Below are 24,869 nucleotides of genomic sequence, written 5' to 3'. Positions count from 1 at the left end.
CAAAGGGTTATTGTGGTGACTCAAACAAAAAAAAATCCATCAATTAACTTGAGCAAACATGAAACACTATAAAAATGTTTTAAATATATAGTTATTAATAAATCCTTTCACAATATGGTTTCTTCACTACACATTATCTTGGAGAAGACTTTAAATGATAATAGAGGGAGAATAAGTTAAGGTAACAGGATAATAAATTTAGAATTAATGGGGGAGATGGGGAGCTTGAGTCCCCCTAATCTGAAAGCTAGAGAGGTGACATGATTCATCCAAAGTCATACAAGAAGCCAAGGTTATTTGTCTCCAAACTCAGTTCTTTTCCACCGATATCACAGAAGTGGTGGGCTGAGGAAGGAGTGAAAAGCTAGAGATGACTTTTAGGTTTTAGGTTACAAAATTGGGTAATGGTTATATGTGTAACCAAGAAGTTCACTTTGGTGACAAATTGAAAGATGGGGGGGGGGGGTCAGAGAGATGTTAGGCAGTTGTTGGAATTGTCCAGGCCAGAAATGCTAAGAGTCTGAATTGGGGTTTTGTCCATGTGAATGAAGGGAATGAGTAAAATGAAGTTGGGGGAAGGGAGAATAAGTATCACGGAAGACTGAGGACGCAAACTGGAGCAATGGGAAAGATGTGATTAGCTCTACAAACTAGGAAAAATACTATGGTAGAAATGGGAAGAATGGATTGGGCAGGGGAACCAAATGAACAAACATGTATTAAGAGCTTGCTTTAGGAGTCAATTCTGAAGGTATTGAAGATAGGGTCAATGCGATAATACCAATGTTTTGAAAGAAGACTGTATTCAACAATTGATTTAGGAGCCAAGACAGATCTTTTCTGGGGTAGCTAGCTGGTGCAATGGATAGAGCACCAGCCCTGGAGTCAGGAGAACCTGAGTTCAAATCTGGCTTCAGACATTTAATACTTGCTTAGCTGTGTATCCTTGGGCAAGTCACTTAACCCTATTGCCTTGCAAAAATAAAAAAAAATAAAAACATCCTGTCTGACATGCACAGTAGATTGGGAAAGCAAATTTTGAAGAGTTCAAAGAAAGGATATAAGAATTTCCAGTTACTGGGGAAGTAAATCTAGGATGGATAGAAAGTTCTCAAGAATGAAAATCTGAAAACATAAAGAGAAATAATTCTGGTTAAGAGGAAATAGTCTAAAAATACTAGTATGTATAAAGAGGGAATAATGATCTATATAGATCTGTAATACATACATGCACAATATATAGATGGAAACATACAGCGACACTTTGGGGTAATCAATGATGAAAACAAGGGTGGGAAAGAACTTTATGAAGGGTGTGAGAGCTCAAAATGAGTTAACTACCAAAACAAGTATTGAGTATTGGGGAAGAACTGGGTTGGGTTTTTTTTAAAGTTATATTGGAGAAAAGAGGAGGATCAAAAAAACGATAGGACAGTTATTGTTCAGGACATAAGGGAGAGAAATATTTTGCTTCTGTTTTTCCCCCTGCCAAGGAAAGTAATCTTTACACTGGGGAGAACAGAACAAATAATGGCAAAAGCAGAATGAAGGGCTCTTAATATTTTGAGTTCCAAGAAGTAAAGGTGATGTTTTAACCTTTTTTTTTTTAGGTTTTTGTTAGGCAAACGGGGTTAAGTGACTTGCCCAAGGCCACACAGCTAGGTAATTAGTAAGTGTCTGAGACCGGATTTGAACCCAGGTACTCCTGACTCCAGGGCCGGTGCTTTATCCACTGCGCCACCTAGCCGCCCCAATGTTATAACCTTTTTACTGAAATAGCTGAACTTTTCAAAGGTTATTTTTTATGCTACCTCTTAAACGATACCCTCCTATAAGACTAATGTGTTCATGGGAATCTAAAAGTTATTGGCTACTGGGGTGAAGTCAAGCTAGCAAACTCCAAAAAGATCTAGAAAATGAACCAGACCAAGTGCTCATGGGAAATCCAAGAGAAAAAAAAGTCAGAGTTCTTTTCCCAATTCACATTGGTACAGAGAGAAGTCTACAAACACTGAGAATAAGACTCTAGACAGGAATGACTATGAAGAACCTTCTAGTGCAGGGGAAATATTTGCACCAGAGCAAAAGGCCATAGGTGCAGTAGAGAGGGGCAGTAATAGGTGTCAGCCGACAGCTTGTGTTCTCACCCTTCAGTTCTGGTTCACAGATACAAGGGGTATTGAGGAGGTGACTTGTTTGCAGGGGGGCTGTTGCAGCTCAAGGTGCAGTCATGAGCCCGGCTTGGGTACTGAGGCAAGAGGTGCTGGTGTGTGGCTCAGATTCCACTGGTAGAGCAGTTACAGCTTCCAGCCTAGTCTGCAACACACACCAAATAACCAGAGCAGGAGGTCCAAAGGGGAGCCTGCACTTCTGTTACTGAACCAAGCCAGCTTTTCTGCAGGCTGACCGTGGCTGAGCCTAGCAAAGTCTGCTGAACTCCAACCAAGGCAATCCCATTGGCAGGTTGCTCAGGAATCAGACTGGGCCCTGGGTCAGGGAACTTGGGAGTACTAGAAGATTTCAGGTAATCATTCTGAGCTATTCCAGAGCTCCTAGGAAAATGTAACATTCAGAAGCCCAAGGAGACAGCAGAAGGACCAGTCCAGGCCTTCATTCCAGAAGTATATGGGGCTTTGCCATATCAAAGTATGAACTGGAGAATAGGCTGTAAGAATAAACAAATAGAAAAATAATCCCACTATAAAAAGGGTGACAAGGAAATCCAGAAGAGCAGACTTAAAGAAAAACAAAAGTTGTATACAATCAATGAAAATTTCTCTAAAGAGATGAAAGAAAGTGTTTATTAAAAGTTTTTTTTTAAAAAAAGTTGGTATAAATGAAAGCACTAGAGGGGAAAAAAACTGGAAAAGAAATGAGTTATGGAAAAAAGAATTAGAATGATAATTGACAGCTTCTTACAAGGGGCACAATACTTGGTCAAAGCAGTAACCTCCCTGAATATTGGAATGCAAAAGGAAACAATCATTTCATGAGACAAAAAGGAATATTAAAAGGAAGCTAAATGATTGAAAAAATAGAAAAAAATATAATGCAACTTATAGAGAAGAAATGAATTTAAAAACCAGTGGCCTACCTGAGTCATTTTCTCTCTGATACATACACACAAACACACACACAGGCATTATATTTCAAGAGAGTATAAAATAATGACTGACCAGCATCTTCTAGAAATGAGGGTGAGATGGGGTGGTAAAAATAGAGAATTTACTGAACCTACTGAAAGAAATCCCAAAATAAAAACTAGGAAAATTTAAAGCCAAAAAGCAAGGCTTCCAGGTCAAAGGAAAAATGCTGAAAACCACAAAGAATTCAAGTACGAAGGAGCCACAGTCAGGATCCTATGAGATTTAGAAGTCACCACTATAAAGGGAAAAAAGAGCTTGGAATACACTATTTTAGAAGGAACAAAGAATGATAATCAGGGGGAATAAAAAAGGTATAATGGGGAATGATCCTTTAATGAAAGAAGCCTTTCAAGTATTACTGTTGAAATTTTGAAATAAAGACAAGAGAAACATTAAAAAAGGCAAACTATTTAAATTCTAATATGGAGAAGTGATGCTTGCATCTCCTCTGTGTTTATTATCATCAGAGGTAAAAAAGTAAGTCTGATTAGACAAAAAGTCTGAGTGTTCCTGTTATGTTTTAATGATTCTAAAAAGAATGGATAGGGAGAGAAAGAAAAATACTGGAGGAATGGGGGATAAAGAGGAATGATCTGGATAGAGGTAGAAGAGAAAAATTTTGTTTTTTAAGATAAAATTAAGTTTTAATTCAATAAAAATCATTCAACAAGTTTATTTATATGTCTTCTATAATATGGCACTATACTAGGTCAGTAGGAAAATCAAGATAAAAAAATTATCTCAGAGTTAACTACTAGAATTGAACAAGAATTGTTTAGAGGGGCAAGGGCAAGAATAACAATCAAAAACCTTTATTGCCACTGCTAATGTCTGTTAATATTAATAGTATATTATTAAGCACAAACTCCTTGTAACATCATAAAAACCTGCAGTCACTGGTTCTTTACTCCTGTGATGCTATTTCATCTAATACTTTTGTTATTGCAGGATCAATTAACATTCACAAGGACACATCAGTATCAGTTTTGCTAGAGATTACTATAGTTTACCTCCCAACATATTACTTTATTATAATCTCTTCAGCAAGGAGTACAATAGACTTTATTTTCCATTATTAAACATGAAGAGTTATAGATATATCTCTCTACTGCAGTATTCTGTATGTTAAGGAAAAAGATTTATTTTGAAAGTGTCATTTCTCTAATAAATTTTCAGTAGTTCAGTGATTCCCTATTGCCTAAATTATTCAAATTTATTGCCTGGCATTCAAGTTTCTCCACAATCTGGAAGCACCCTTCTTTTCTTTATACTTCTTCCTATCTCCTACACTCCAATGTTTGCTTCCAGAAAATACCTTTCACCTTCTGACCCTGTGCCTATGTTCAAGTTATTCCCTGTGTTATTCTCTTATGTATGTTCTCTTTATATAACCTAACTCAAATAAAAATAGCAATATTTTAAAAGCATTTTAAGGTTTGCAAAGTACTTTACAAATATTGTCTTGTTGAACCCTGCAGTAACCTTGGAGGTAGATAAAAAATCCCTATTTTAGAGATGAGGAAATCGAGGCAGAAAAGTGATTTGCTAAGATTAACGTGTGTGAGGCTTTCTCGTGGCAGGCAGGTCCAACACTATCCACTGACCTACATAGTGGTGCAAAACTTGAAAGTTTGATATCAATTTATATCAACCTTTCCTCTTTGGACATCACAAAGCACTGTTTTGTATCTAATGTGTTATTTGTTGTTGGTGGTGCATTTTTTCTTTCTTCTAGAATGTAGTGATTCTATCTCATCTGTCTCTGAAAAGTTTAGCAATACCTTACACAGTAGGTCCTTGATCATTATTACTGATTGAGAAAAATAAACTTTAGGAATGACAAGAGACAGAGGGAACTAGAAAGCTTAGGCATCATTAAATTAAGAGTTGGGTATATTTCCTTTATATTCAGATTAGCTTAATTTGGTTTCTCATAAATTCATCTGACAAGAGCCAAGGACACAGGCCAATTTATATTTGTCTTAGTGAGGGAAAATGTTAACTAATCAATAATATGAAAAACTAAAATATTCTTGTACCAACAGAAGCTTCCCAAAGGACTAAAGGGTCTAGGATCAGAAGAACTGCAAGGTAAGAATACTGGAAAAAACACCAAAGAATCTGGAGTAAGAGAATCTGATTTCAAGTATAGACTCTGCTATTTATTTTATGTGTGACTGACTGAGCAAATCAAACTTCTCTGGCTTAGTTTTCTTATCAGTGCAATGAGGAGGTTGGGCTAAATGATCTCTAAATGAGATCCCTTGTAGCTCTAAATCTATGATTCTTTTTTTTTTGCAAGGCAAATAGGGTTAAGTGGCTTGCCCAAGGCCACACAGCTAGGTAATCATTAAGTGTCTGGGGCCGAATTTGAACTCAGGTACTCCTGACTCCAGGGCCGGTGCTCTATCCACTGTGCCACCTAGCTACCCCTAAATCTATGATCTAAGAACAGATCAATGAAGTGAATATAAATCAAGTGGTCAAAATTTCCAGGGATATTCTAAGAGTTCACCTTCTGGGAGACCAGATGATGTAAAGTTTCAGCCTAGAAAGGGGATTACATTAACATTAAGCCTAAGAAACTGTAAACATGAAATAGGTTGGGAAGTTTAGGAAGCCTTCAAAAACTTGGTGGCTTTCCTTCTGAAACACACACTTCTATTTAGCTTACTTGGTAGAGCTTTTGAATTTGCATATTTTCTTTTCTCCTTTAAATGAATCCTAAAGTATGATCCTGAGCATGTGGAGACAAAGGATAAAGGGGAAAGGGGGTGCTAAACAGGCACCAAGAAACATCTACAAAAGAAAGAGGAAACTGGCAATTAGGTACAGATAGGTCTGGGCAGGGAGCAAAGAGAAAGGCAACCCTCCAGGAAACAGACCCAATTCAAATGAAGGCCCAGGGCTCAGAGATCATTCACACTTTATATACACCACTTCATACAAAGAACACAACTAAACTAATAAAAAAAACCTGAATCAATGGAGAAACAATTTATAGACAAAAGCCATTTCACAAAAAAAGTTAAATGCAGAAAGATCATGAAGAGAAGATGCATTGAATACTCAAGAGGCCTCACAAAATCCCTTATTATACATGGAACTCTGAGATAACAAGTAAAAATTGTCCCCAAATAAATAGTGCCTCAACACACAATTCTCGTAAATGTGCTTTGTAATAAAAATCTTTTTTACCTAAAGATATTTTGTCTCTAAATAGCATCTTTAAGGAAAGAAAAGGGGGAGAAGAGCAGAGAACACCAATTACAAAAAGATACTGCATCTCTAATGGAATCTTAGAGCCAAGTTTCTGAAAACACCGTAATGTGAATGAACAACAAAAAAAGGCTTTTCTCAAAGATTATGGTAAATGATCCCCAGTTTTCTTGATAATAACAGCACAGTTTAATCCTGAATCTTGAATAACATCTGTATTTTGGGTACCATTCTGTTGTTATTGCAGATGGTGCTGGAGGAGCTTGAAGTACATTGCAATTAAAATAAAACACAAGCTGTCCATGACAAGGTCACAAATTGGTAAATCTGTTTTACATATGTGATTTCAATATAAAGTACCCATTATAATTGAAGGTCTGAGTTGACTCATTAGCATATTCACAAAATAAATAAAACTTGGATCTCTGAAAGGTTTTAAGCAGGTCTATTATGTGCCTTTTCATTTTTAAAGTGTCTCAAAACTAGACACTAAATCTTCTTTACAGAACTGAAAGCAGGTTGATTTACCAGTTTACTGCATTGCAAATTTTGTCCTTGGAATCAAAGCACTACATTTTTTTTTGAGTGCCAGCAATTAAAGCTGCAAGATGATTTTACTTTTAACTGTGTTTTCACTTACAGTGATCTAAACAACATTTCCGTCACTACCAAGAGATAGACTTTTTTTTAGGTTTTTGCAAGGCGAATGAGGTTAAGTGGCTTGCCCAAGGCCACACAGCTAGGTAATTAAGTGTTTGAGACCGGATTTGAACCCAGGTACTCCTGACTCCAGGGCCGGTGCTTTATCCACTGTGCCACCTAGCCACCCCGAGATAGACTATTTAAATAGAATTTTAAAGTTCTCGCTCTTTTACATGTATGCAGATCAGTCAACTCTGCCCTTCTGAAGTACAATTTTACCAAACTAAAAAAAAAAAAAGACATTATTTACAAGTCTGCCTTAATCCCAATATATAGCTTGTACTATTCAGATGTAAAATCAATCATCCATGGCTGATACCAAGAAAGAACATGGAAAACTAAAAATCTAAAAACCAATCAATAAGTTCTGTTGACCATAATTTTCAGTCCAACTTTAAACTTTAAGTCAATATTGCTTATATATGATAAAACAGTTTCTGCTCACTCTCCAGAAGTTAGCAAGAGTGGCAAAAGGCAAGCAGTGGTAACTTTTTGTATAAATCTACTTGTCAAATTCATTTAAGTTTGTAAACTCCCCAAAAACTGACTGTGGAAGTAGAGACAGTTTACTCACTTGCTAACTTTTTAATTCTTGCCCACTGACAAAAGATTAGTCAGTGTTTAGCTAGGAGCAGAAAATAAGCTACATAAAGAAGATCAGACTGCTAGCTAGAAGACCTGGGCTCAAATTGCCGATTCTGCCCTAGATTCACTATGACAATCTCACAAAATGAAGGAGGTATAAAAGTATCTCTACATTATTCTTTTTAGCTTAATATGCTATAGGAAGATAAGGGTCATGGCACCACGTTTTTCTTTAAGTTTCCTCAAATCTGAGAACTACCATCTGTGCCAGGGGCTGGTTATGTATTTGCCACCTGGTATTGACTGAGACTAACCAGTTATCATCTCTTTGTATAGCTGAAAGTTTCCATATGCCTGCTTCTGCAGTTATTAGTATGTATAATGTATCTTTTAGAAAAGTTTATATTGTACTGAAGTATAATTCCTACAAATCTTCAAACCTCATATGCTCTTCCTGGGATCATATGCCCTGTATTTTATTGCCCAAATAAAAATAATCAAAAAAATCCTTAAGATTGTAAGCAACCTCCAGTCAAATCAATCAAACCAATTTTTCTGTTGGTCTGAAATATATTTAGGAGGTTTTTCCTTAAGGGCTAACTGTCCCTCTCTGGCCTCAGGGCACAGTGGATCTTGGTATTATGTATCTTGTTCACACTGAGCAGAGGAAGGTACTGCCTGCATTTGGATAACTCAACATTCTATGCACTCTCTTACCCACCTTCTTCTTTGTAATCAGGAGTTTGGACTATGAATCTCCTTCCAGTTCTAATCAATTCTTCCATAAAACTTTCATTTTTCAAAATATGTATCTACACAAATGATTTAAAGAAACATAATAGTAAAATTTTATTCATAATCTGTGTGCATCCATTTCTAAACACCAAGGGCAAAGTATAAAACCTTACAAAAGCATTTAACATAGACAGTGGGGACTTTCTACAATTAAAAATCTACAAAACTTGTACAATTCCACTGTGGAATTTTTCATGGATTAACTTTTAACCGCGAAATTATTTCATTCACAAAACTGTTATTTTGTGATATCACTTCATCCTTCAGTCGTTTTAATTTGTTTCTGATGCCTTCCTCAGACATTTCTGCAAAGGGCAATTCCTTTATCTTGGCCAGAAATGCCTGGATTATTTTTTCACCATGCTGAAAAGAAAAAACAACATACAAGTTAGACTTTAAAATATCTTCTCCAAATTGATAAATTGTTTTTCACTAAAATGTAAATACCAAACACTACTCATTTTCTAGAGAAAATGCATGCTGGTGACTTGCAAAGTCCTGGACCTCTTAACAAGTTTGGTATCTTCAGGTTAAAGGTGTACTTCAAAAGCAACCTCCTTCCCACATCACTTTCCCATGACCTTACATTTATTTTGTACAGATTTCATAGGAACTCGCCTGTATATATAATGATTCCCCTAATAAAATGTAACAGGGGCTGTTTCATTTTTACTTTTGTATCACAACATTTACAATTTTTAGCAGAACTATAGTGGGAGTCAAAAAACCCAGGAATCCCAAATTTGTCATTTGCTAGTTATATGACCACAAATCACTCCATTTTCTCTCAGAGGAGGAAGCTGGATAGGGTCCTTTTGAGCACTAAAACTACAATGCAATACACAAAGCAAAGAGAAGGAGGCTATTTCCATTTCTTCATCCATAGGAAGTAGCAATTACTGAAGAAAATTAAAAATGCTTTCCTTCACAAACTATTACTGATGCACTGAATCTGAAGAGCAAGGTACCAGATGAGAGAGAAGAAACATCAACTACACCTATTTCACATCACTCCTATCACTAGTAAAAGTAAAGTAATTGAAAAGCATTTCAATTAACCAAAACATCCAGATTTAACTACATAACCTGTTAGTACAAATATCATCAAATATTTCTGCATCTCTTATCTATCTCTCTCTCATTCTAATATAATGGAATTCTGATGTATGCCATGTTTCTGCCTATATAAATCTAAATACAATGGCTGGAATTATATTTCTATGAGAATACTCTTTACCATCACCTATCAAAATGATAACATGTAAGAATAAAACTTAGTGGGCAAAAACTAAAATTGTACAAACAAAAGGATATCACAAATTTTGAATTTAGCTAAGAATAAGATGAAAATTCTTCTATTTACTTTCGTTACTAATTTACTCTAAAAGATGATGTAGTAGCTCTCAAGTGTGGTCTAGAGTACTAAGAATTCCTGAGAATCTTTCAGGGGATCTACCAGGTCAAAAACATTTTCATAATAATAACACATTTAATTTCTAATATAATAAATATTGATACAATCCATTTAAACAAAAATTCTTTGGGGGGTCTTTTGATAAAATCGATAGGAATCCTGAGAACATAAAATTTGAGAAGCATTGGATAACTATATCATAACCTTCTTGGGGTGAGTGGCTGTGATTTTTCCATTCATGGAGCCTGGAATATTCTGTCATTCTCTTTCTATCTATTTATCCATCCATATGCTTTCTATCCTTTTAGGGCAGAGTGAAGAACATCCAACATAGCCTCGGAAATCATTTGGTCTGGTGCAGCCAAAGCAACCACAGGAGGGACTTGAAATTCAATAAATCTGTTTTTTTTTTAGGGGTGAATTAATGGAATGGATGAACAAATGCAGCAGGTTAATTTTCTATCATTTTTTATTAATGCTGTTCTCCATCCCTGCTTTAGGATATAAGCTCAAGATCAACCTCTACTCCATGAAAACAATGTTGTCATAATTTTCTTTCCTTAAGTTACTATCTGTTCTAAATTAGAACATCTATTGGATCATGAACTAAAGACATATTAAAACACCTAGCTCTCAGAAATAAAGAACTAGGTTCATAGTCTGTTAGGGCCTGTCACACCAGTACAGTTTCATGTAATAACCTGGCTACAAACCATGTGTCAAAAGATCACTGCCTAAATTCCAAAAAGTTAATTATCACCACAAAGTGAATAGTTCCATAAGCCTCTCTACTAACATGGTGGAATGATACCTTTGTTAGTAAAGAAAGTATACCCCATGGATGAAATCCCAACATTTACAATTTTGTCTGTTCTTTAGAACAGTTTTGTTTCATCATTGAGAAATGATCAGTGCCTTGCAGGAAAGCTTTACCAGTGCTCCCTGGCAGAGGTCAGCCTCTGGAATCTGCATGGTTAACATACATGGTTCAACCTCCTTCCCACATCACTTTCCCATGACTTTACATTTATTTTGTACAGATTTCATAGGAACTCTTCTGTGTATGATGATTCCCCTAATAAAATGGACCAGGGGCTGTTTCATTTTTACTTTCGTATCACAAGCACTTAGCACAAAAAAGTACTTAATATTTAAACCATTTGTTTCATAACATTTATCTAATTTGTATTTAAATTAACTCAAAAGTGTAACATGTTCCTCCATTTCTGATGTTTCCTCTTTTTTCTTCTAAATATAGATAGCTATACAGACAACTATCAGAATGACCAAGTTAAGACTGCCCTTTCCTGAGGGGCTCCTGCCTTGCTCACTTCACTCACTTTCTCATGAGCAGCCTTGCCCAAGTGTGTCCACTCTCTTCTTCCCCATTAGAACATGAGCTCCCTGAAGGCAGATTGTCTTTTAGCACATTGTCTAGCTAGTACACAGGTACTTAATTAATACATCTCTTTATATATAGCAGATTCTACAGAAGCTAATTATTATTTACTGAAATACCTCATGATGGAAAAAAGCATGAGTTCTGGGCTGGCAATATGGTTACTGTGATGAACTGCATCGTACCATTAGTGTTATCAAATTAAATAGCTACATCTACAAACTGACAAACCTCTCTTTCTTGATAGCATCTCTTGGCTGCTGGTTCTGTTTCATCAGATTCTTGAGGTTTGCCAAAGTGCTGGAATTCCTCTAGTTCCAGAGCCTTTTGTTTGGCGTTCTCTATTACATGTTTAGGAAAATTAGCAAGCTCTGCAACATGAATCCCAAAACTCTGATCACAGACACCTGCAAGAAATCAGAGGGGTAAAGTGACAGCTTACAGAACTGGAATTAATTCTTCATATCATTAGAAAATCTAACTGCATTTAAAAAGTGCTTGGCATATGTTTCTGACCAAAGTAAAAAATAAGCTTTTAATTAAGCCTCTACTAGAAAGCACAGGTGATTGTGACTTGGCATTCATATCATCTTTGAAAACTATTAATCAGAGGATGAAAAACAACCCCAAATTACCCATCTTTTCTTGAGCACTGAAACTGCACTAAGTAAACAGCCAGAGAAGAGCTGACTTGCATTAATCCAACCATAGTTTCTTTTTTAGGTTTTTGCAAGGCAACGGGGTTAAGTGGCTTGCCCAAGGCCACACAGCTAGGTAATTATTAAGTGTCTGAGCCCGGATTTGAACCCAGGTACTCCTGACTCCAAGGCCAGTGCTTTATCCACTATGCCACTTAGCTGCCCCCCAACCATAGTTTTTATGAAATACTTTATGAAGACACAGTTCATGCCAAAGACGGGAAAATTGAAATACTGAGCTAAATCCATTACTGGTCCATGTCACTAGTCAGAGAGAGAGAGAGAGAGAGAGAGAGAGAGAGAGAGGCACTGGATTTTGATCAGGAAGATGTGGGTTAAAATTCCACCAAAGAAAATCACTGTTTCCCTGAGCATCAGTCAGGTAACCTTTCTCTATTCATCTATGGAGTAGTAGGTGGAAGGATACACAGCAGGGAAAGATGGAATGGTAATCTATAGTCTTCAAGCCAGTTCCAAGCTCTAAATCTATGACCTACTTTCAAAGACTACTTTACTTACCCCTCTAATACTAGTACACACAAAAAGTAAGTATGGAACTTCAAAGTCTGCAACATTAAACTAGACAATTGATTAGTTTTGAGAATGGAGTCTTCTTGTACTCATCACTATCATGTACTCATTCAAAATTCAATGCCACCTTTTTGGATCTAATAAGTGAGCCTTCTACTAAGCCCTGTTCTGGTACTTTATGATGGCGCAGAAGTGACCTTGAAAGCAATGCCAATGACGTAAACCACCGGGTTTCTTCTGCCAAGCTTTCTTACAGTATGACAGGAGGGACAACCCAGTACAACATACTGCTAGTGGTTCAACATGACAAGTTAACAATTTCTTGATTAAATCATTGTCAATATAAAGCAAGAAATAAAGAAAAATAAAAAGGTCCCTTGGAATTATGCAATGTCCTCCTACCCTCCAGTAACAGGGAAGAAGATATTAAGCATTAGATTTAACAGGGCAAAACCCAGTGTTAAAAGTTCTTGTCTGACAAGGAATCCAACAACCAGACTGTGAGGCTTTTTTTGCAAGGCAAATGGGGTTAAGTGGCTTGCCCAAGGCCACACAGCTAGGTAATTATTAAGTGTCTGAGGTCGGATTTGAACTCAGGTACTCCTGACTCCAAGGTCGGTGCTCTATTCACTGTGCCTGCCACCTAGCCGCCCCAGACTGTGAGGCTTCTTGAAGAAGTTAAGGACAGTGACAACTTTTTTCAATGACCTTTTCAATAGAGTTAGGAGGTGTAAAATAGGGAGATGTGTTTGACAAAGGTTCAGGTGTCATGAAGTTGAAATGGGAAGTGGGATTCTTTACTGATGGCAAAGGTCTCTATATGCACCTACTTATGGATGACACTGCTAAGAACAACATGAAACTCCAACCAGAACATTATAGGGTTTTTCTCAATTGAGATCCATGATTAATCAAAAGAAATAGGTCCACAAACTATAAAGGAAAAACTAAATGGAAGGAAAAATGCCTGTGATGTTGTAATTAAGACAACAGCTTAACTCCAATGCCATAGGCATTATTCATCTGTGTAAGTACCATACACCTTAGGACAGGAGCCACAAATAGACAAAGGACTCATAAATGAATGGTAGTTGGTTAGACTACATTTGAGAAAACTTCACTGTATTTTTTCAATGACCTCAAGATGTACCCCAACACACACCAACCCCCCCCCATTTTCTTAATACCACTGTTCTTTCCAAGAAATGTTTTATGGCTGAGAATCATGAAGCATTCCAACCTGCAAGCAATCCAAGTAATGAATGATACAATGGTGATATGAATGGTAGATGCTAAATAGGGGCTGAAATACAGTTTTAAGTATGACTTAAGCACAAGAATGATATAATGGATATTATCCAGGAAATAAAGGAGATGGACGAGTCATATAGTGAAAGAAGGGGATAACAATGAAATGAGACAAGAGGAATGATTCTAGAATACTATATAAATCCTCTTTGGATGATTTATGGAAGAATAGCGAAAAAGATCCCATAGCAAGGCATGGATAGGTTTCAATCTTGAATGATGGAAGAAATACCTGGATCAATGAGATTTGTTTTTTTTAAAGTATTACAGAATAAGAGCGGCAAGGAGGATATGGTGATAATCAATCTAGCTTGTTGGTTTGTCAATGACCAATAAAGAAATATAAGCATGGCTTGTAAAAGCTTGTAGAAGAAGTTATTCTGAATACTGGTCCTTGGGTAAACAACAAAGCTTTAAAATAGAAAACCTGGCATATTGACTTAATTGTTGATTTTGGTGATCTTATTATACCTACAGAGACTTTTACTGAAGGAGTATATACATATAAAGGGCACTAAAAATAGGTGCAAAATAATTTCAGGCAAGATTAGCTCTCAATCTCTGAATCTGACAGTACAATAACTGTGGTTATTTAAATATGTAATCCAAATGAAAACCTGAAATTCACTTAAATTCAATTAGCAATTAAATACTTATTATATACCAATATTAATTGGTATACAGTAATTACCAGCAATACAAAAACAAAATGGTTTGTCTTCAAGGATCTTATACTACAATACAGTAAAATAAAGGAAGCTGTGGAACAATTTCTGATGGCTTAAAAGTGGCCTCATCATAGTTATATTTTGAGGGTACTATTCTTGCCTGTATACAAAGGGTAGTTTAGCTGAATTAGGGTTCTGCCAGGTTCTCTTTTCACAGATAGTTTGATTTTAAATATTTGTTTGTTTTTTGTCTCCCCTAGGAGAATGTAAGTTCCTGAGGGCAGAGATTGCCTTTTGTCTCTTTTTTGTATTCCCCAGTGCTTAGGCCAATACCTAGCCCATAGTAGACACTTAATAAATGTTTACTGATTAAATGACTGACTACTCCACAGACATTCCACTTCACATTTTTCTGGAGAAAACAATGATAGTCAATGATGATGGACAGTCATTTCCCTAGCCCACAGGACATACACGCTCTGCCTTGACATTAGCACCATCTCACCTTTCTTCACCTGATAGAGCATAGTTAATGTCTCCTCAGTAGTTAATGCTGAAACGTGTAGATTATTCACTGTTGGTAGCTGGTCGGCTAGCGCTGTCAGTTCATGAAAATGAGTAGCAAACATACAGAAGGCACCTATTTTAGTGGCAATGTACTCTGAAATAGCCCAAGCTAATCCAAATCCATCATAGGTTGAAGTCCCTCTTCCCAACTCATCGATGATGATCAGGGAATCTTTGGTTGCAGATCTAAAAAATGAAATTATATTAAGTTTTTCCATATACAGTTTTGAGCAAGGTCAACATTTCTAAGTAAAAGATCCAGTAGGGGATCCAAAGAAGTATTATGATGTCTGCCCACAAGAAAATTACCATCTAGTTGGGGAGACATGATAAATACATGAAAAGTAAGAGTCTTAAGATACAACAGAAGTGCCAGGACAACATGTAGAGTCACTGTCAAATGAAAGGCACAGAAAATTGTGGAAGCAGCTCAGAGAAAATAGATGCAACTTGAAGGTAGGATTATTAAAAACCAAAACAAAAATCCTCCTACAAGTGTTGAGATTTAAGGGGAATCTGACCATCTAGAAAGAACAAGGGAGGACATTCTGGGGAGACAGAACATCAAGATTAAAACAGCTGTGAGAAAATGCAGTCAGACATTAACTGGCATGCTACTGGCAAGCCAATATGAGAAAGCCTGAAGCACACCACAAACCACTAAATGCAATTTCATAACCATTATACCTTCACAATAATAAAGTTCAAAGAACAGATTCTTAAAAATATATAAAAGATTTAGAGTTACTGGATGAAATAAATTCTGGCAGTTATTTGAAGCTATACCTTCAAAGAAGCTTTTAAAAAATATGGGTGTGAGCATATTTAAGGAGAAATATGCCTTTATTCTTAACTAGGAGAGGTAAAAGGGCAAGGAAGAGGGTAAGAGGTGCCCCAGGGTCTGCCAAGCATGTAGAGACAGAAGAAGCAGGAAGAGAAAATAAATCTATTTCACACTGTGTTTTGTTTTACTTAGCAATCCAGTAACCAGTTTTCTTTTAGAAAGCCCTCATACTCCTCTGAGCACAGGGACTGGTGCAGGAAAACAGGGACCAAATGTAGTACATGAGGAGAATGCCCAGGACAGGGGGATCTGAGGATAGCTAAACTTTGTTTCCTTCACAATATTTCCAGCCTAAATTTTTTTAAAATCAGAACTAGAATCTCTTTACCTGAGAATAGAAGCTGTCTCCAGCATTTCTGCCATGAATGTAGACACACCTTTCAGCTGACAATCACCTGCTCCGACTCTAGCCAAGATACAATCCACAATGGACACCTCTGCTGATTCACATGGAACAAAACAGCCAATCTGAGCCATCAGAACGATTACTCCAGTTTGACGAATATATGTTGATTTACCTCCCATATTGGGGCCTTAAAATAAAAATTAAAAGTGAAACAGTGCTTATTCCAGCTACTAATACACAAAACATATTAAAATTTCTTTTAAAAAAAGGATAATTAAAAATGGTGAAGCAAGCAGTTAATACACAGAAGTCAAGCTGACTGTGAATTCTAACTGTACAACAAAAAGCTAACCAATTGCAAGTTCTCTGCTATTAGGCAACATTGTGCCACATGCACATGATATCATCCAAAAAAAAGTACACTATGTCTGACTTAAAGAATGGTATCTCACTAGACAGAGTGTGTTCTTTAATTTAGTCTAGAGTCTTACAAAATTTGTCTAACATTTTTAAAATGTAAAGACTAAACAGAAAAGCTGAACAAATATCACTGATTAATGACCAGGGATAACTAAAGAATATTTTTATGTAAATGGATACATAAGGATATACCACTTCAAAATATACAGGAAACCTATAGACCTGAATGCAACAGAACACAAGCCCAAACCAATTACTGGAAACCATGAATTTTTCTCTGAAAAATAACAGAGGGCAGCTAGATGGCACAGTGGGTAGAGCACTGGCCAGGGGGTCATAAGGACCTGAGTTCAAATCCAGATTCACTTGATACCTACTAATTGTGTGACCTTGGGCAAATCTTTTAACCTCGCTGCCTCACAAAAAAACAAAACAAAACAAAAATATTAAAGAATAGGAGATGTTCTAAGACTGGAGATGAAGAAATGGCACTTCGATTTCCAATGAGATAATCTATAAATTCCAGAATCTATCAATAAGAGGCCTGCTTGATGAACTCCTTAATTAAAATGACAGCTGAATTTCAATAACATATCTTGACAGTCTCCCATTCATCTTATGGAAAATTATGTAGCTATGGAACTGGTTTAATAACCAACCCCAAAGAGCAGCCATCAAGAGTCAGGCAGGGGCAGTTATATGGATAGAGGGGAGCAGCAGATAGAGCATCAGCCCTGAAGTAAGGATGGCCCGGGGTCTTAGACACTTAATAATTAATTACCCAGCTGTGTGACCATGGGCAAGTCACTTTACCCCAATGCCTTGCAAAAATCCCCCCCCCCAAAGAAAAAAAGGGTCAGGCAGCTTGGGGAAAGGTCTCTAGAATGCCTTAAGACTTGTGTTCTTGATTCTGCTCAATACTTTTATCAGTAATTTGATAGCTTGCTTATCATTCCCTATAAGATAAAGTTGGAAGGAAAGTGAACATCTTAAGTAAGCAAAGAACTAGTTTATAAAAATGTTTTAATGTCAAAGGCATGGAATTTTTAAATCTCTAAACACCCCAAAACAATTTTATGGGAATGCAAAATATTTTCTTACAAACTTTTAAAATAGTATTTCAAGACAATGAACAGTAAGTTTTTGTTCAAATGTCAAAAAATTACAATTTTCTTAATATTAATTTTCCAAATAAGTTCCAAAGTATTAAATTAATATCTCTAAATTAAAAAAAAAAAGAAAAACAATGCAACTTCTTACCAGTAATAATGTGGAACATCTGCTTATTTTTCTCAAAGTAAATGTCATTGGGGATAAATGCAACTTCATCTTGAACTTCAACACAAGCATGTCTGGAACCTTTCAAAATGATTTTTCCTTGTCCCTTTTCCAAAATGACTGGTCGTACATATGGAACAGGTGCACTATTTGATACATGTGCAAAACTGACAACTGCATCTAGTTGAGCTAATACATCATTCAGTGTCTGCATTGGTTCTACATAGCCTGAATCATAAAAAAAACAAATATTCCCCCACCACAAAAAACAGTTTAATCATAAATATAGAATACGACAGCAAAGCAAGAAAATAAATATAACTGTCTCAGACTTCAATTTGCATTTCTAAATTTACATACATTATCTAAATAAAGTATAAACTAATCAACTCTTCTATTTACTAAACTCATCTGTTGCCTACTTAGGGAAAGAAATTACTCTCTAACCATTTGCTAATGTACAAATTTTTAAAAAAATGCTTGGTGATTACTGTTATATGCTTGAGTCCAGTATCTTACTGATTTGAGCCCTCCCTCTGATTCAATCAATACACATTTATTACAATAAATATGCTGGAGATGTTATCAGATAAACACACCAAGATGAGTCTAGTAATGTAAGTGTTTTGAGGTGTAAGGGTTCAATTTCTTTAAGAAAATCTGAAGAGAGAAAAATCACTTTGAGATGGAAGTATAATAAAGACAGACTTCATAGATGCTCTGTCTTTAAAGACAACAACTTTTAAGCAAGTAAGAAGGAAGTGGAAAGAGTGCCAGGGAGTAGAAGGGGGAGAGAGGAAGGGAAAAGAGAGAAGGGGGGGGGAGACACAACAGGGACAACAACAAAGAGCTAGAAGGGTCATAAAAATTGAGATAGTCCAACCCTATTCACTTTACAAACGAAGAAACTGAAGCTTTTTTTTAGGAAATTAAGAGGCTCCATGACTTGCTCCAGAACCAGAGGGCAGTACTGCTATCAGAGGACTGGAAGTCAAGTCTTTCTGGTATAGAGAGACCATGGTAGTAAGGGGTTTTAAGTATTTTAGTGCTTTAAAAATGAAAACAAACTTTTGACGTGATAATGGCTAATAAACTACAGTACACTAATGTGGCAGAACACTATACCATAATATAAAATATAAAATGTTCTGGAAAAACAGATACAATGACTACAGCAATGTATGAGAAAACAACAAAAAAAGACAGATACTCTGAAGTAAGCCTGACCTCTAAGAAGAGATGAGAAAATAAGTACTTCCTTCTCTTTTCTGTAGTGTTGGTTGCTGTGTGAACTACTTTTTCTAATCTATGTTAGAAAGAACAGCATTCCATTCAGGGATGGGAGTGGAAAATATTTCAAAGATGCAAAAGCCAAAGACAGCAATCAAAACTTGAAGAAAAAAGAAAATATATCCATGTAAGATCATGAAAATACTTCTTCAATATAATAAAACTACAAAATGAAAATAAGAGTATCCATAGTCAACACTCAATTAACAGTCAACACTTAATTAAACTTTCTCTAAAAAAAACCCCCACAATCCTAACTGAACCCTATCAATATAGGCTTAATATAGGAAAGTCAAAATCCAGAAAATAATACTGTTAGAAACTTACTGTGTAATAAATTATTGTCCATTTAATAACATTTAAAATGTATCTTTTCAAATTACTTATTTTCACAGCCATAAAGCATTTTAAATGAAATAATAAAATAGTGTTCCTTTTCCTTCCTTTCACTACTGGTTTATTGAATAAAAAAAAAAATTCTATTTACCATTTTAGAATATTCAATAAAAGTTAAATTCTTAAGGCTGCAGGAATAGTGTGCATAATTCTGTTTAGTATAATAGTCACATATTAATGACAGCTCCCAACTGAAGCCTCTTTTCTTAATTACAAAGTAACCATAATTTGGAATTTAATCTTCAGATCTTTGGTGAATCTTCAAATCTTCCCAGCTCAAAGTCATGTAGAATAATACATATGCTGAAAAAACAATTTTCCCCTCATGTAAATTGCCATGAATTTCAGTTCTATATTGCCTTTGTAACATTAAAAAGGATTGGAGTTTTACCATATAAATTAAAGGTGTATAGAACCTGCCACAGAATGGCTCTCAAAACCAATCATGACTATAAAAGCTTTTTAAATACTTTCCTTGAGGCAGATTGGGCCAAGTGATTGTTTAAAGACAAGACAATGCAATGCCTGGAGGTCATGTGACTTCCTGAACAGGATTACTCTTCAGTGTAAACTGGAACTGGTATCAAGTTGAAGAATTACCATCGTAAACACTCCCCAACATAGCCTCTGATGTTCTTGTTGGTAGCTTAAAAATTCCTATTCCATTACAGAAGCAGTTTCATCCGTGTTGACAAACCTCCAATGTACAGAACAATAACCTATGCCATTCATACTGTAGAATACCTGTCTAGGGTCTTTCCTATATTCAGGACAAGGACCTATAACCCAATGAGCTAAAGGATGTTCTTATTTTTCTCCTAATTTCCAGAAGACAACATGTGGACGCAGAAACTTTCTATTAGTTATGCTCTGTTCCAACAATAATTATGTTCCTGATTTGTATAGATGAAAAAAATTTTTTGTACGGATTGTAATATAGGCAGTTAAAATTCCTTGTATCACCTTTCCCCCTACCTGTTTGTCAGAAGACTGCAATCTTTCGAAATACTTTCTAGTTTTCTCAGTTTCAACTGATTAATATATTAAAAAGAAAAGTGCTTTTAAAAAACAATTTAATCTAAAATTTCTCTCCAATGTAACAGGTTTTTCTAAAAATTTTTTCTTCTTATTAATTCCTAACACAAAGTAAATATTCACAGTGTAACTGAGTTATAATAATTTGTGCAAAAAACTGAAATTTCTCCTGCTAAAGGGAACTGTGTTATATTCAAACAATTACAGTTGTTGTTTTGATTATATTTACCAGAAGAAATGTTGACAATTTCTTTAACAATGGCATCCTGGGCTTCCTCATATTCATCTCTAATTTTGAGGTATTCATCATTGAAGGCAGCCAATTTGCTGGAAAAATGAAAACCAGAGAACTATGAAAGATTGTAAATTGTTTTTTTTAATAATTGTATTAATCATTATGCTATAATAACAGAAGGATTTTTTACCCTCTAGGCCAACACTGAATGACAATTAAGATATAAATTCAGAAAACAAAGAGGGTAACTCATATTAGTCTATTAATCAGCACAGAGCCTATACCATATTAGTAGGTGCTTAATAAGTGGTTTAATGACTTTAATTCTGCCTTCCATTACATTAAGTCAGTCCACTGGCCCAATTTTTGCTTCTGTACTTACCATTCTCCAGGGAAAAATGTTGGTCTGTGCAAGTTTTTTGAGTAAAAATCAAGTCAGATAAATAAGTCCTCTCAGAATAAAAACAGCAACAAAAAACACACCAAATTTAATTAAGGCATCAACATTTCCTCTCTATCAAAAATACTTTCTCAAAATAAGAATGACAACCCCCCCCAAAATCAGTTTTATGTAGGAGTAAAAGTCTCCAAAAAAGGGTATTAAGAGACCTGCAGAGTCAGTCATGCTAACCCTAACTAGTTCTATAGCCTTGCCCATCCTGCTAGAGCTGAGGCTTTACAGATACTGCTAGTAAGCAGTTCACCCAACCTCCAGAAATTACTTTGAACTTATTTGTCTGTGACTATGTTGTAACTCCCCATCCTGATAAAGAATATAATTCTCAGAGGTCAGGAACTGTTTAGGTTTTGTCTTCATTTCTTAGTCCTCAGAAAACATATTTAAGAGAAATACAGAAGAAAGAGAATGAGGGAAGGGAGAAGAGTAATAAGGAAGAGAGGATAAGGAATAAGAAGCTAATTTTAGTCGGATAGAATCTATATGAATAAAAGACGATCTAGACATACAATTTTCATTCTAAAAAAAATTAAGATACAGTGATTACCAGAAATATAAAGTTTAAAAATTACATGCTCTCAGCATGCAAAGAATGTTGCTTTATGGGGCAAAGAGGATGGGGGAATAAATAACAATAGTTACACAGATAAAGAGATAAAAGCATAGCACTAAGGTACAGAGTTATAGGGATCATAAGCAAGAGAAATCCAGGAAGGGGAAAATACTGATAATTAGAGAAATAAGGAAAGGCTTCAAAGATGTGGCTCCTGAGTTGAAAAGGACTATGGAAGGTGGAAAGACATCATGTCAAATCAGAAAGCAGTTAAAATGACTTACTATGTGTCAGACAGCATAATGAACAATAAGAATACAAAGAGGGCAAAACAGTCCTGCTCCGAAGGGGCTCAGTCTACTGGGGGGAAAGAAAAGGCAAATAACTATGTATAAGAGAATCAGAGTAATTGGAGCATCATCTCTGAGGGAAGGCATTAGCATAAAGAGAGGTCAGGAGAGGGGGGACTCCAGTTGGAACTTAAAGGAAGTCAGAAAGCAGAGATGAAAAGGAGAATCCAAACCATGTGTTAGGAACAGTCAACAAAAATGGGTGAAAGCAGGAGATGGAGTAAAACAGAAGAGTCACTGCATCACCTTGTACACAGGGAGGAGTGTGGTCTAGTAATACAAGACAAGTAGGAAGGGACCAAAACATAAAGCAAGAGAAGACTTTATATTTGATCCTGGAGGCAAGTAGAGAGCCTCTGAATTTTGCTAACTAAGGCAGATACTTCAATGGAGGACATCCTAGAGTGGAGAGAAACATGAAGCACATTGCCAGTCAGCAGGCATGGGGCAATGAGGGCCTGCACCAGGGTGGGAGTGGTGAAGTGGTGGTAATAGCAAGAGAAGGTGGATACACAGCTATTACACAGGTGAAAACAACAGGAGCTAAAGAGCTGGGTGTGCGGAACTGTATGAAGGCACTAGGCGGCAGCAGCAGCATTTTGAAAACTAGTCTATTGGAGCAGGAATGTAGAATATTTGAAGGTAACAAAGATGAAATAAGCCATAAAAAAACAGAAGGGAGCCAGATGCTGAAACACAAAATATATTTAAGCAGTGGATACAGACTGATCTGCACCAGGAAGGCTGTCTTACAGCAACTGAGCAAAGGATGAACTAGGGAAGGGAAGAAAGGGTTCCAATGAAGGAGGCCAGAAATGTGTGTGTGAAGGAAAAAAAACAAATAGAAAACATTTTGTCTAGACAGAATCAATAGGAATTAAAAATGAACTGAAAAATAGTATAATCAGGAAGAGGAGTTATTGTGGTGCCATCTAAAGAAATAGTTAAAAGGAATAAAGAGCTGATTTATTCATATTTTTAATGAATTTTAAGTGAAGACTATAAAACTGAAACAGACCCCCCCCAAAAAACCAGAATAAAGTTTAGGGAGATAGACTTGGAAATTATTTTATAGTGTATATACAAGAAATAATAGTATACTTTTTAAATGAATACTGAAAGATAAAGGGCTTTGAATCAGGTCATGGAATTAAAAGGGAGCCACAGGAGTTAACTGAATAGGAAGGCAACCTGGACAGATCCGGGATTTAGAAACATGACCTTGACAAATAAGTGGAGGTTTAGAGGAAGGAGAGACTTTATGCGGGGTGAACAATTAGAAGTCAAGAGACTGAAAATATAGAAAAAAATATAATCTATGTTCACTGAAAGAACTGACCTGCAAAAAAGCTCAAGAAGACTTAATGAAATCATAAATAAAATTGTCCAGATCTATTTCACAAAGTAGATATAGGAAAAAAACCACTGGTCACTTCTTGAAAGAAATTTCCAGATGAAAACTTCCAGGAACATTACAGAGTCAAACAAGGAAGGGATGGAGTTAATTGGCTAATACTTGAGCCTCACTCATCTGAACTGTCAAAAGAGGAAAAATATACATATCTACAAGATACATGCACACATACATTTGGATACAGCAGTAGATTTCACTCAACAAGGACAAAGGAGAGGAAAAAAAAGAGTAAAGATTACAAGGGAGAACAATTAAGGGAAAGCAAGACCTAAGCAAAACAAATTCTAAATACAGAAATGTTCATAGCAAGTAGCTCTTTTTGCACTGGAAAAGAATTGAAAACTGAAGAATTGCTTATCAATCAGGGAATGACTGAAGAAATTATATAGTACAAGAATGTCAATCAATAAATAAATTAACCATCTACCTTGCCAGGTCATGTGCTAACTGAGAATAAAAAGGCAAAGGAATTCACAATCTAATTAATGGGAAATAAACTAATAGCAAATAACAACAACAAAAGCTAAAAAGGAGTGTTGGCAAAAGACCAGAAGAATGCAGCCAGATGGGAAATAATGAGATGGCTGCCCAAAATCTAAGAGGAATTCCTGACTGTCCATTTTTCACCTTCTATTCAGGGACCTCTAGGGCAAAGGATGCTAAAGTAAGATTTTGAACTGAATACAATTAAGAGTTGTAAAATATACATTATACAACACAGGGAAAGCAGATTTAGTTGAACTGCTGAGTGTAGGAGAGGTAGTAATGTTCAAAGACAGTGAAAATTTAAGTTGGGGGGAGGATGTGAAGAGCTTTTAAAGCCACACAGAGGGGTTTATATTTAATTCTAAGGACAACAGGATGCCACTAGAGTTAATTAAATAGCACAATGGCATGACTGGGTCTTTGCAGGAGGAAAATCACTTTGACATCAGCTTGAAAGATAGAATGAAGTGGGGAGAAACTTGAAGGAGGCAGACTAATTAAGAAGCTATTGTAGTATTTTAGCTGAGAGGTAATGAGGGTCTGAATTAAGGATAAGATGCACAAGATGTTCTTAGAGACACACAGACATAAAAATATAAACACATAATAGCTGAACCTTAAGAGAGTATAGTATTAATAGCTGGGAGACCAGAAAAGATCTCTTGAAGAAGAGATTGCTTAAGTGGATTAAGGAAGTAAGGAATTCTAAGAGCTGAAAGTTTTGAAGAGAAAA

General features: G+C 36.0%; 1 protein-coding gene across 2 annotated transcripts in view; it reads right to left on the bottom strand.

Moving 5' to 3' along the window:
• Positions 1 to 1,829: 1,829 nt before the first annotated feature.
• The window catches only part of MSH2 (mutS homolog 2), a 79,829-nt gene continuing 56,789 nt past the window's right edge, over positions 1,830 to 24,869 (bottom strand). Inside the window, exons 11-16 of one of the 2 annotated variants that reach the window (XM_074205404.1) lie at positions 20,871 to 20,968; positions 17,903 to 18,148; positions 16,205 to 16,409; positions 14,971 to 15,218; positions 11,492 to 11,667; positions 1,830 to 8,810 (exon numbers count right to left, since the gene is read on the bottom strand). In XM_074205404.1, the coding sequence (XP_074061505.1) occupies positions 8,640 to 8,810; positions 11,492 to 11,667; positions 14,971 to 15,218; positions 16,205 to 16,409; positions 17,903 to 18,148; positions 20,871 to 20,968 (1,144 nt within the window). In that variant the 3' untranslated portion in view covers positions 1,830 to 8,639. Of the gene's footprint in view, positions 8,811 to 11,491; positions 11,668 to 14,970; positions 15,219 to 16,204; positions 16,410 to 17,902; positions 18,149 to 20,870; positions 20,969 to 24,869 lie in introns of those variants that run through there. The other variant, XR_012472244.1, reaches the window with a different exon arrangement.

The sequence above is a fragment of the Macrotis lagotis genome, chromosome 1, assembly GCF_037893015.1.
Source record: "Macrotis lagotis isolate mMagLag1 chromosome 1, bilby.v1.9.chrom.fasta, whole genome shotgun sequence".
NCBI lineage: Eukaryota > Metazoa > Chordata > Mammalia > Peramelemorphia > Peramelidae > Macrotis > Macrotis lagotis.
The sequence above is the reverse complement of the archived record's forward strand: the minus strand, read 5'-3'. Positions and strand labels throughout refer to the sequence as shown.